Genomic DNA, 12,866 nt, shown 5'->3' on the forward strand with positions numbered 1-12,866 from the left:
TCCTGGGATGAGAAACGAGCCAAACTGGTGTTAGTTGCAGACAGCGTCAGGCAAACTGTGTTCTCAGAATGAATTTTTAGGGGGTTATGCATGGCTGGTTGTGCGTGATTAAAATTATGGGATGCAAAACCCAAGCCTTCACAGAAGGCCCAAAAGTATACTTGTCAATCAACAGTGATGAGAGCAGAGATCACCAAAGCCTGCCTTTAGCAAACTGTGTTCTCGGACTTCTAAAAGGAAGCCATGAGTAGTAACGTGGGGCTCTTGAGCAATCATACTAAGCCTGCTGCTCCCATGCAGGGGACCCTGCACTGTGCTTATACATAAAATCCCTTGCTGCACTGGTAGTTGTGTGTACTTCAATTCCTCAAAGAAGATGCTAAGAGCTTGAGGTCCAGCCAGTCCCAACAAGTACCATCAACACAATTCTTTTATGTCTTTGTCAATATCAAGTAGCTGAAATGATCATCATTTTAGAGCTCTGAGTCCTCAGGGTGACTGAAAAAAAATTTTTTCACAAGCCAAAAAAGCAGGAACTTGGGCAGTGAGACACCACTGAGGCCAGGGTCTGGCTTCAAAAACTTGAGTAAGTTACTTAACATCTCTAAGCTGTTGTCCCATTGGCAAAACTACGTTAAAAACAGCAGTACCCAACATAGTTACTGAAAGTACGTAAAAATATTTATAAAATCTTTACTGCAAGTTGCTGTTAAGTATGTGTACTGGGATATTACCTAGACCATGCAATTTGATCTTTTTAATCATCCCAGGAGGTAAATATCTTGTCTATTTTATCTCATTAGATATGGAATCTGTGGTTATACCTGAATCTTGAACTTATCATCCTTCCAAATACTAAAACCCCCGGGCCTGGCTGCGGATGTGGTCTGGTGGTGGAGCGTTTGCCTATAATTTTCAGCCTCTTGCACTCAGAGACAGTCAGCAGCCACAGGAATTTGTGATAAACTCCTGTGCCACCTAAAATTTACAACTCAAGCGGCTGCTGTCCCTCCAGTGAACCATCATGCTGGTGCACTCCAAGTTCTTTGAGGTCCTTCCCATTTTCCCACAAATCTGTTCACATTTACTCTGAGCCCACTGCCCTTGCCCCTGCCCAGCCACGGCTTATAGCTCAATGATTTTCTGTAGTGGGGCATGGGGGGGGTGCACTTAAAAACAAAAATCAAAAACCCTTATTGGCACCAAAGCTTCTTTCCTTTGACAAGATTCTTATTATCTTCGCTTTTCTTTATAGCCGGATTTTATTCCATGGAGGCCCCTCTGAACTCTTAACCTAGGTATTTTCCTCCCATCACACCTACCCAGAGAACCCAGTTGCTGTCCACCTGATCAGCTCACAGCTGTCTTGCAGTATCATCAGCACTCTCAGTCTGGAAAGAGAAGCTCTCCTGACAACCACATGATTTTGCTGATTTTTTAATGTATCTTTTCAACATTTAATTAGCATGCTTGCAATATTTGTAAAATTCCTGTCTCTATCAGACTCTATATACCCTTGGCATTTGGGTTCTGCCTCTGTTGCTACTGAATCCCACCATCTGTCATGGGTAGACCCATAGTAGATATTCAGAAAATACTGAAATGGGAAAAGAGAGAATGAGATGAGGGGAGAAGGAAGAAAGGGATGAAGGGAGGAACAGAAGGATGGAGGGAGGAACAGAGGGATGGAGGGAGGAACAGAGAGATGGAGGGAGGAGCAGAGGGATGGAGGGAGGAACAGAGGGATGAAGGGAGGAACAGAGGGGTGGAGGAAGGAACAGAGAGATAGAGGGAGGAACAGAGAAATGGAGGGAGAAACAGAGAGATGGAGGGAGGAACAGAGGGAATGAAGGGAGGAACAGAGGATAGAAGAGGAACAGAGAGATAGAGGAGAGAAAGGGATGAGGGTGGAGGGGGGATCAGAGGGATGGAAGGGGAACAGGAAGGAGGACGAGATGGAGAACGAAATGGAGGGAGAAACAGAGAGATGGAGGGAGGAACAGAGGAATGGAGGGAGGAGGAGATAAGGAAGAGAGGGAAGGAAAAATAAATCCAATTTCAGAGAAATATTGACATTTTTAAGAGATTTGTTTGAACCCAATTCCTAGTGAGAACTAAATTAAATGATCTTGACATCCAGAAATGATGAGAACTCAAAGTTTGAGTCAGAACACTTTTCCCTGATATACTATTATCTTAAAATTTTTTAATGTTTTTGGAGAAAGATGGAGAGAATTTACAGGCCAAAGATGTGGAGGTTGAAGAGGGCTTGCATTAGCCCTGTGCCTAACTGTAGAATTGTTGTTAATGTCATGGTAAGTCCACAGTCTGATCTGTGATGTCACAATGGATGGAAACAGTAAAGCCAGGCAGAGATGAAAGCAGAAACCTAGAGAGCAGATCCACGCTGCTGCAGCTTGCAAAGCTCATGACATGATGTCTAGACAGAAGCCAGACACTGAAGGAACACCAGGACTGCCATTAAATCACCTCCAGCCAACATGGTCAATATTCTCTCATCATTTTAATGAATTTTTAAGTGTAGTTCACTTTTGATGATTATATAAGTAATGTATTCACATTAAAGAAACTATAACAATGATTATAAAAATATTATCTCAAATCTTACCACCATTAATATTTTATTATATTTCTTCTCATTCTCTTTTCATAATATAGTTAAGAGCATGCTGAATATCATGTTGTATATCTTGATTTTTCTACTTAATACAGAAGGGATATAAACTATTTATGATGACTATGTACTGCTTCACTGTGCTATAATGATATATATTTGAGCCCCAAGTTTTTTTTTTCTGTATTCTAGGGTATTTACTGGTGATATGTCCTGTAGAGTGCATGAGTTTAAAGCTTGTGACACATTGCCAAATAGCTTTCCCAGGGAGTTGTATCCATTTTTAGATGGTGTAATGCTTGTGGTTTGGTGTGGTCCATGCCTCAAAGTTTTCCTGTGATGGAGGCTGAGTCTCCATCAATGTGCTGTTGAGATGATGGAGTCTGCATGATGTAGGATCTACTGGAAAGCAGTACATCATGGAATGCCATCCTTATGAGGGCATTCCCGTTGGTCTCTCGGTGGTTAGTCCTATGAAAGTGAGCTGTTCCACAAGGGGCAGGCTAGCCATCCATTCTCCAGCCTCTTGCTTTCGGCTTCACCACATGTTCCGTTCTACAGTATGTTTCTGCCATGATGCCATCTGCCACGCTGTGACTGAGCCAGAGCACCAGAGCTTAGAAGTGCCAGCAGTATACTCTCAAACCTCCAGAACAGCAAGCTAAATAAACCTCTTCATTAAATGCTCAGCCACTTGTATTTGGCTATAGCAGCACAAAGTGAATCAGTGACAGTTAAGGGGACACCAAAAATTCTGTGGCCTATGAGATTCTTGGCAAATAATTTTAAAGTATCTCCCAGCCAGAAAGAACCTGCTGCATCAGTAGAAACTTAGCCTGGAGTACCAGAACAGCCCCAGTACCAGGAGCAGATGAGTCTAGCCTGGATCTGCTTCTGTGTTGCTTGCTGTTATTAGCAAGTTACTGTGACGACTTCGCTTTCTTCTACTGAAACAGCACAAGTCATATAGTGTTGCTGCACATTTCTTCAAAATGTAGTCTCAAGTGTACCAGTTTTGAAGCTATGTATCCAGATGTGGGTCATGGAAAAGAAAACTTCCACAGTCAAACTCATTTGAACAAACTGCCCACAATACGCCCTCCACAGACATTTAAAATGCCTGGTGGTGTTTAGGGGCTCTGCCTCTTACTTTGCTCATCCCATTATTTTCCCCATTTATTTTGAGCTCACATCCTTCTTTTCCATACAATATCTGTAAGATGACTGGGCACAGTTGAAGAAACCCTAAGATAACAGACATGTAGAGTACATCAACATCTGAACCGAGGGTCTGCCACTTACAACTAAAAATAGAGATAACAGCTTGGTAAAGTCTTCTGAATGTGGGGGATGAGATCATGGGTGAAACCCTGAATAGCAGCCTAGGACACATTCCAGCGTCTGCTTTCTTCTCAACTCAGCCATGTACAAACCTCTCCATCTTCATCAGGAACCTGCCCTGTACAGGCCTGTGGACCACTGAGATACTTTGTGTCTGGGAGATGGGTGTGGGCATGTGTGTGCATGTGCACACACAGGCCAGAGTCACTATTAGATGTCTTCCTGAATTGCAAGGGCCCTCAATGAACTTGGAGTTATCTGATTGGCTAGACTGGCTGCCCAGGGATCCACCTGTTTCTACCATCTGGACACTGGGATTACAGCCACATTTTGCTGTGCTGTTTTTTTCACCTGGGTGCTGTGCTGAGGCTCCAAACTCAGATCCTCCTGCTGTGTGGCTGGGCACTTCTCTGAGCCATCTTCCCAACCCTCACCTACTCTGTAAATCAGGTTAGCATATTAAACAAAGGATTTAAAATACAGTTGTATTTGTAACCTGAGACGCAAATGCTTGACCCCAGAATGTGGCCACTTCAGCAACTTAGAAAGCAAAGTAATTCATTAGCTACTTACTGATCCTAGGTCTGTGGGTCAGAAAACCTATATGGTTATTACAGGGGGGGACATCCTAGTACACAGGCTCAGCTTATAGTCAAAGCCTATTGTCACTAATGATATAATCTTTAGATAATCTCATTCAATTTCATAGGAATTATCTCATGAGATGAAGGTGTTTTAAACTTGGCTTTGAAAGTGTTCTGTCTTCAGCACCCTCCTCATTGCTAAGCCCAATGGAGAGTTTTCCAACTTCATCTGACTCGCTCTGTGTCAGCCACAACTTCCTCTTCTCCTGACCTCCTCAATCCAACCTCTGCTTGCTCCCTTACATGGCCACCAGTGCTTTGCTCTTCTGTAAGAACTAGAATTCTTTAGGCTACAACATTGCCTTTCTTTTCTCTTCTTGGGTTTCTTATTCTCAAGGAGCCGAGATTCGTTCCACCAGCATCGTATGCCCCCATGTCAATGCGTTCTAAGTTTAGATCTTCACCCTGAACTGTACCTCTACCCTCCTGCTCCATTACCACGCTCCCCTTCTGCACATCCTCAATGCTTACCCCAGTACCGAAAGCATAATGGTTATAAGTTAAACCTCTTCTTTTTGACTTTCAACCAACACCTTTCTCAATTTAACCCCGTAATTAGTGGGACCACCAACACATACAGGTTCTCAGACTGGATTCCTAGCCATGGTCTCTAGTCTCCCTCTTTCTCTTGCCCTCTCAGATGACCCTTTGAAACGTCTGTCAATTTTGCCATTAAGATGTACCTTATGCTTCTTCCCTTCACCCCCTTCAGTGCCCACCATGCCAGTTTAAAATTCCATTACGTCACCAGTTCATTTTCTGGGAAAGGTTAAAGGTTTTCTATTTCTTCCTCTCTTTTTTTTTTTTTTAATTTCTATATAACAAACACAATGCTTTTTTTTTCCGATGAGGAATCATGCAGTATTTCTCATTTATAAGTGCCTCTTGAGATTTATCTTACTAGATATAAACTAAAATCTAGTGTCCCTCAGCATGGTGTCTATGATTATCTGTGATAAGCCTCTTCCCACCACTGTGACATTCATTCCTGGCACAGTTCTTTGCATTCCTGCCAACGCTCTTCAGTCCACATGCATCACAAACTACTTCCCCTGACAGGAGCAGAGCACCTGCTGGTCTCTCCACACTGCCCTCTTCACACAGCTTCTCCTGGCCTTCACTTATCAGTGTAGATACTTCCTCTACAGAGAATGTCACCCAGCCAATTTACTGCTAGATCTCTTTTTTCTCTCTCAACACATTCCATTGATTCTTTCAGTAGAATTCCTCATGATCTTAAATGAAACTTCGTCTTTACATATTTACTGTCTGAGGCCATGACTTCGTTATTTGTCCACTGTGGGAAAGACTAAGGTTTGTCACAGGTGGAAGCAGTCTTGGCAGGCTTTACCCTTGGGCACCCCGTGAATACCTGTGACAGACTGAGTGGAGCCATCCTGGGCCTGGAATTCAGGAAGCAGACCTGGAGACCCCACCTGGACTATTGTTTTTCTAATTGACCCTCAATGGGAGAAGGAGACTGCCCTTCGCATGTGACTCAGGCAGGCAGGGAGGAGAGAACAACAGGTTGAGACCGGGCTTGAGCGTGTGGATCAGCAAACAAGCTGGACCAGCACGCAGGCCAAAGACACCTAAGGACCCGTCCCATGGAACGGATACCGGAAGGTTCACTCTTTTTTCCCTTTAACCTTTTTTCCTTCTTGTGTAAGCTAGTTGGGTTGTATAATAAAGTTTAATTGTTAAGAAACAGAGCCTACATTCTACTGCTCTGCTAAGACACCGTGACCAAGGCAACATATAGAAGAAAGAGTTTATTGGGCTTACAGTTTCAGTGGGTGAGCCATAACCATAATGGCAAAGGCATGGAGCATAGCAGGAGTCAGGCAGGCATAGCACTGAAGCAGTAGCTTAGTGTTTACATCCTGGTCCACAGGCATGAAGCAGAGATAGAGAAAGATAAATGGGAGTGGCATGGGCTTTCAAAATCTCCAAGCCTGCCCTCAGTGACACACCTCCTCCAACAAGGCCACGCCTCCTAATAGCTCTCAAACACTTCCACCAATGGGGAAGCACCAGCCTAAGGGAGCCATTCTCATTCAAACCACCATGGCCTGTAGATCACAGGAGGATCAGGATATCATTTGCTTATTTTACTGCCTAGCAAAAACTATTGTATCTAGAATATTTACTTATTAAATAAAGAACAAATGAATGATACAAAAAGAATCTGCAAGTCACATGGAATTCCACACACACTTTTTGTTCCAAGCAGGCGTCAGGCTTTTCTGCATAGTTCATAGCTGGTGCCATTTGATGCATAGCTTAGAGTTAGTTACTCTGAGTATTAATCTCCATATTACTATGACCAGCCACCCAATTGTGGATGCTAATTAGAAGACCATGTTGCCTGTGTGCATACTAACTCCAGTCATCTTGATGACTGCTGAGAACATTCACATGGCTCTGGCCCAGACAGTTGAGCAAACACTCTTTGATATCCATAGAGGCAATAAAATAAAAAGTAATGTAATTGACATTTCCTTTGCATCTACTATATATGTGATCTACTAAAGAAGTGACAATTCCTGCGTGGTGGTAGCACACACCTTTAATCCCAGCACTCAGGAGGCAGAGGCAGGCGGATCGCTGTGAGTTCAAGGCCAGCCTAGTCTACAAAGCAAGCCCAAGACAGTCAAGAATACACAGAGAAACCCTGTCTCAAAAAAAAAAACCAAAAATACAAAAACAAAACAAAAGGACGATTCCACTGAATGCTTAGGGAGTGTTTATGTTTCCTCTAGGATTGAGGTCTTCATTTGTGTTTTGTCAATCTCTCTAATAATCTCCCTACTTTATAGTGGAAATGTTAGTATGGAATTCTTTAATTATCTTAACTTCAAACTAAACTTATGACTTGCTTATCAAAGTTGTAACTTATTTTTGAAGAGGCAATTTGTTTTATTTTCTTGGTGTGAGAGACTGGTGATGGTCCAGAGGCTGGAAAACTGCCTGTGCCACTGTACACTTCTGTGCAATGTACTAAATTACTCTCTTTATTCCTGGTCTTCAATTTGAAGAATAATAAAACAGCAATTTTAGAAGGATTCGGAGACAATTAAATTCACCAATAGTCATAAGTGCCAGACAAGAAATCTTGTCACCAAAATCTCTCTCTCTCTCTCTCTCCATAGAATTCAGTTTTTCTCTGTGCCATGAGCTGATTAAACTAAATGGTTTTATGTAATTCTACCATTTTCACAAGGACAAAAGAACTCATTGACAAAAATGCACTACAATAAATGTCAAAGAAAGCTTTACATATGAAATAACAATATTATAAGTGATATAATATTATTGAAACATAGACTGATAAACTAATGTTATATATTATAAATTTTATAGAATAAAACAGAAATGAAGTAGAATAGTTACTCTATCCATTTAAAATCATAAGATACTAAGTTTGATATATTATCTCAGAAAGAGAGAAATATGGAAACAAGATATAAGACAAATAGGAAATAGTAAGAAAATGAACTCAAAGCTACCCCCCACCGATAACTACATTCAATGTAAATAGTCTAATTATGATGACAAAAAGACAGAGACTAGGGCTGGAGTGGAAGCTCATTTGAAAAAAAAAAGTGCCTCTCTTATATGTACAATACCCCAAGTTCAATACCCAGCACTCCAAAATAAACAGAAACTAGTAATAATAATAATGGTTATAACAATAATGATGATGATAATGGATAATTAACTTAGCCTTTTAAAAGACAAAGATCATAATTAGACTAAATAAATAAAGCAAAATCATCTTCATATGTCTATATGATGATTCATTTTTAAAATATAGCCATATAAATTAAATTAAAATAAAATATTAGAGAACAATTTCTATTGCAAACACAAATAGTAAGCCAATGAGAATTACTACATTACTATTAAACAAAATGAACTGCAAATTAAAAATAACCATCTAAGATAATGAAAACATTTCTCAATGATGAAAGGACTGATTGTCAAGAAGACAGTCCTATGAAATGGCCCATCTTAATTTTCTTTGTTACTGGGTTCAGGATCACTGAAGAGACTGCTGAAGCTTACCCTCTGGGTGTGTCTGTGAAAGCCTTTCCAGGAAAACATAACTGAGAAGAAAAGGTCTACTGAGAATAAGTGTGAAACCATCCTGTCGGTTGAGGACCCTGACAGAATTAAAGGTACAAAAGAAAGAAGCCAGGCAAGAGCAAGCATTCCCTTCTCTCTGCATCCTCTCTGGCATGAAGAAAACCACTCAACTCGCCTCCATCAGCATACCTGCTGTGATACACTGAACCCTCTGAAGTTGTTGAGCAAAATACAATGCTCTTCCCTTGGGTTGTCTTCTTAGCCATTTCATCATAGTGATCTTAAAAAGTTGCTAATCTGTCTTTCTGTCTCTGTCTGTGTCTGTCTCTCTCCTTTCTCTCTCTCTCTCTCTCTCTCTCTCTCTCTCTCTCTCTCTCTCTCTCTCTCTCTCTCTGTGAATAACAGAGCTTCAAAACATACATAGTACCTTCTGATAGCATTGAAACAGAGATAGGCCAACCCGCAAGAGTAGTTGAATACTGTGCTCCCTCTTCTCTCCTTTCTCTCTCTCTCTCTCTCTCTCTCTCTCTCTCTCTCTCTCTCTCTCTCTCTCTCTCTCTGTGTGTGTGTGTGTGTGTGTGTGTGTGTTTGTGAATAACAGAGCTTCAAAACATACATAGTACCTTCTGATAGCATTGAAACAGAGATAGGCCAACCCGCAAGAGTAGTTGAATACTGTGCCCCCTCTCTCAGTAAGTTATAGACCAAAAAGATGAAAATTCAAGCCACAGGTTGCCCAACTTGACTTGATTTAGAAGTATGTATATTGAACAACATGGACTATCCACTAATGCTACCTTCATAGCCATAGAAGAAATCTCAATAAATTGAAGGAACTTCACATTTTAAATAAGCCTTATTTAAGACACATACAAAAAAACATTGCTTCTATAAAACATATACTAGAGAATCATTGATTATATCACTAATTAAAACATCCTTCTAAGGCTTTAAGGTTTTATGCTTGTACAACCCTATTTCCATCAAGATATATAACAAACAAATGTTAATCACAAACTTATAAAGTAAATTTGTATCATTAACCATAAGCACACACACATACACACACACACACACACACACACACACACACACACACACACACCCCTTCCATGTTAGGGCTCTCATGGAATTTTATTTGGAGGAAAAAAACAAGTGCTGTTGCTAAAAATACAACAAAAAATTGAAGTCTCTAATTGATCTGGATAAATCTGGAAGACCCATGCCAGTTGGCACATTATAAATTTCTTCTTTCTGATTGCTGTCAACCATCCAAACAAATAGAAAAACCAACAATAACAATCGGCCCCTCGCCATCCCTGGAAGCAGCTCTTGGTGAATGCTCACTAAGTGGGAAGCATTGTTCCATTGTTCCAGGAACTTTCAGGCATTTAATTCTTGCTCTTATTTTCCTCCTATTTTACTTGGAAAATGAAGCCCTGAATGGTTATAGAATTTGTTCAAGATCAAATAACTATTAATAGTGAATACAAGCACCCGGGACTAGAACCCAGGAGAATGATTTTGTCGTGTAACTTTCTATTTTGAAAGCCAACATCAACCTCACCGGCAGTGAACACAACAGTGCCATGATGTCTCCCTTGGCACTTCGAGGAGCATTGATTCGGATCTCCTCTGCCTTGACTTGAGCTTGCCTCTTCACTGATCTGTCTTGTTTGATAACTTCATCAAACACCAAGACTGTTGGTTTTCAGAAAGGATTGTGATGATAAGATTTTATAATTGAGAGTACCTCAGCTGAGATTTTTCTCCACCACCGACCTCTTGCCTGTCTTTTAATTACCAGTGATGAATTTTTTATGATATTTTAAAAGTATATTTGTTTTAAATACAAGTTACAGATTATCTGTTTGTAAAACGTGTTTCCCCTCCTGAATTGTAACTTAAAGGGAATCTCTCTTACGCCAACATTTAAGCCAGTGAGTTTCAACCTTCCTAATGCTGCAAACCCATTAATGTAGTTCCTCATGTTGTGGTGGCCCTCCAACCATAAAATTATTTTCATTTCTACTTCATAACTGTAATTTTGCTACTGTTATGAGTCGTAATGTAAATATGCAGGCTATCTGAGAAGTGACCCCCGTGAAAGAGGTCATCAAGCCCCAAAACGGGTCACCACACACAGGTTGAGAACCTCTGATTTAAGTGGTAACGATTCAAAATGAAATCAACTTCTCAGAATTTAAATGGCTCTATTTAAAACCTCCGATGTTTCAGCGACAGAGAGTGCTTAAAAATCTATCCCAATGGTTAGATTAAGGTGCTGTCTAAGTACAACAAAATACTCAATGGTGAGATATAAACATATACAGCCAAGTTGGAAATCTCTGAAAAACAGAGCAGGCAAAAATGCAACAGACACAGAAAAATATTACATCTGCTGTTGCCCAGAGCAAAGGTTTAGAATGCCACAGCTGAGCCTCTCTACAGCATCTTGCTTTCCCTCACAAAAATATTTGCAAATATTACCTATTAGTATAGCCTCCGAACCAATGTAAGGTGGGATGTGTGTGTGTGTGTGTGTGTGTGTGTGTGTGTGTGTAACTTTTATAGATAAGAAAGTAGAGGCTAACTATCTCACATTGCTTGAGAAGAATACTACTTATTAAATGCCTACTGTCTGCAGAGGAAATTTTAAGTCCAGGATTGTATTACCTCTGTCTGCACTAACTGCTGCAGAAGAAGCATTACGAGTTGCAGTCTACAGAAAGGAAAACTGAGAGTCAGAGAGATTAATTAAATGATTTAGTATGCCTCACCCCAGTCCTGAGTGGTAATTCATAGCTGATCAGATTACTGCTAACTGGCTCCCCCCACACCAGCTCTAATTCTTCTATTGGATTAGTAACATATGATAAAAAAACACAGCCCACAGTCAACAGCACAGAATCTTAGACCCCCTCCCCCTCCCAGCAGAGGACCCCAGTTTGGTGAAGACCTGAAGGCCACTTACTGGTTCGCCTTCTCCTGTGCAGTTATCCCGGGGTGCCATGCCATCAAAGACAAGCTGAAGAAAGCAACTGCAAACATCTCATCCAGAAGTCACCAGTCTAGCATCTACATAAAAAGAAAAAAAGAAAAGAAAATAGCCTACTTTAGAAGCCGTAATAGCTTAAGGCTGGATCTCAAAACATCTATCAGATGTTTAAAATAGACAGAAGTCCCTCAGTTCCCATTCAATGTGATTAACTAGTAACCAAGGTATTGATTAGCCAAACACCTTCAAAATGGCCCCAAGCCCTTTAGCCCTTTTTGAAAAATGCCCACGTGGCTAAGGAAAAGTGATATTTAACTAAAAAATCACTGAGGAGTTTTCTTTCCAGGGAAGAGATAAAACGCAAAACCAAGATGCAGTCACAGGCTCCCCAGTGTCTTTTAGTGGCTCTTGGCGCTTCTGGGATCAGATGAGTCTGTTGTTAAAGACAGCAGCAAGGCTCAAGGCACCTCTGGTACAGCGGCTCAGATGCAACAGGAACGCTGAGAGCTACATGGAGGTTCTGCCATATATCACGAAACAGCCGGAGCCCGAGAATGCACATGATACACTGGTCTTTCTAGTTTCACTACAAACACTGAGTGTCATTAAGATCCAGCCTGTTCATGGCTCAAGGAGACCAGCTGTCTTAAATAGACATCTTCAGAAACTCTCTCTCGAATTATACTGCCAATCATAGCCAACACATCTGCACTGAAGATGCCATACCTGGATATAATCTCCCACTCTCCCAGACAATCAGGTAAACAGAGATGGACAGAAGATAGATGAGCAAATAGCCAATAGTCATTAAGTACTACTACGTGATAGGCACCCCGCATGTCTTGTGTTTAATCTTCAGTCAAGAAGTCAAGTCTGCCACATGAACATTACAAAGTCCATATTGCCGCTGACGAAGTGGGGGCTCTGGTAACTAACTAGCTCAAGGACTCACAGCTGCCTTGCTATGCTTGGTGAGGTGCAGCTCTGCCTTAGTAGTGGTAGCCCCATTGGATCATTTCTGGTCTCAATGGGGAAAGACAATGGCTAGCATTAATACCTGAGTGACGCACATCTGATTCGCATGTGGAAACTTCAGAAAGGCAGCCAGTAGCAGCTCCTTCCCTCTCCTCAGAGGGGTAGGCAAAACTTGGCGGATGTG

The 12,866-nt window shown here is 41.2% G+C and overlaps 1 protein-coding gene across 1 annotated transcript in view; it reads right to left on the reverse strand.

Moving 5' to 3' along the window:
- Positions 1–11,857, reverse strand: part of C8a (complement C8 alpha chain) — a 52,316-nt gene extending 40,459 nt beyond the window's left edge. Inside the window, exon 1 of the mRNA XM_051171439.1 lies at positions 11,684–11,857. Coding sequence (XP_051027396.1) covers positions 11,684–11,760 — 77 coding nt within the window. The 5' untranslated portion in view covers positions 11,761–11,857. The remainder of the gene's footprint in view (positions 1–11,683) is intronic.
- Between the last annotated feature and the right edge of the window lie 1,009 nt (positions 11,858–12,866).

Source organism: Acomys russatus, chromosome 29 (assembly GCF_903995435.1).
Source record: "Acomys russatus chromosome 29, mAcoRus1.1, whole genome shotgun sequence".
In the NCBI taxonomy this organism is placed as follows: domain Eukaryota; kingdom Metazoa; phylum Chordata; class Mammalia; order Rodentia; family Muridae; genus Acomys; species Acomys russatus.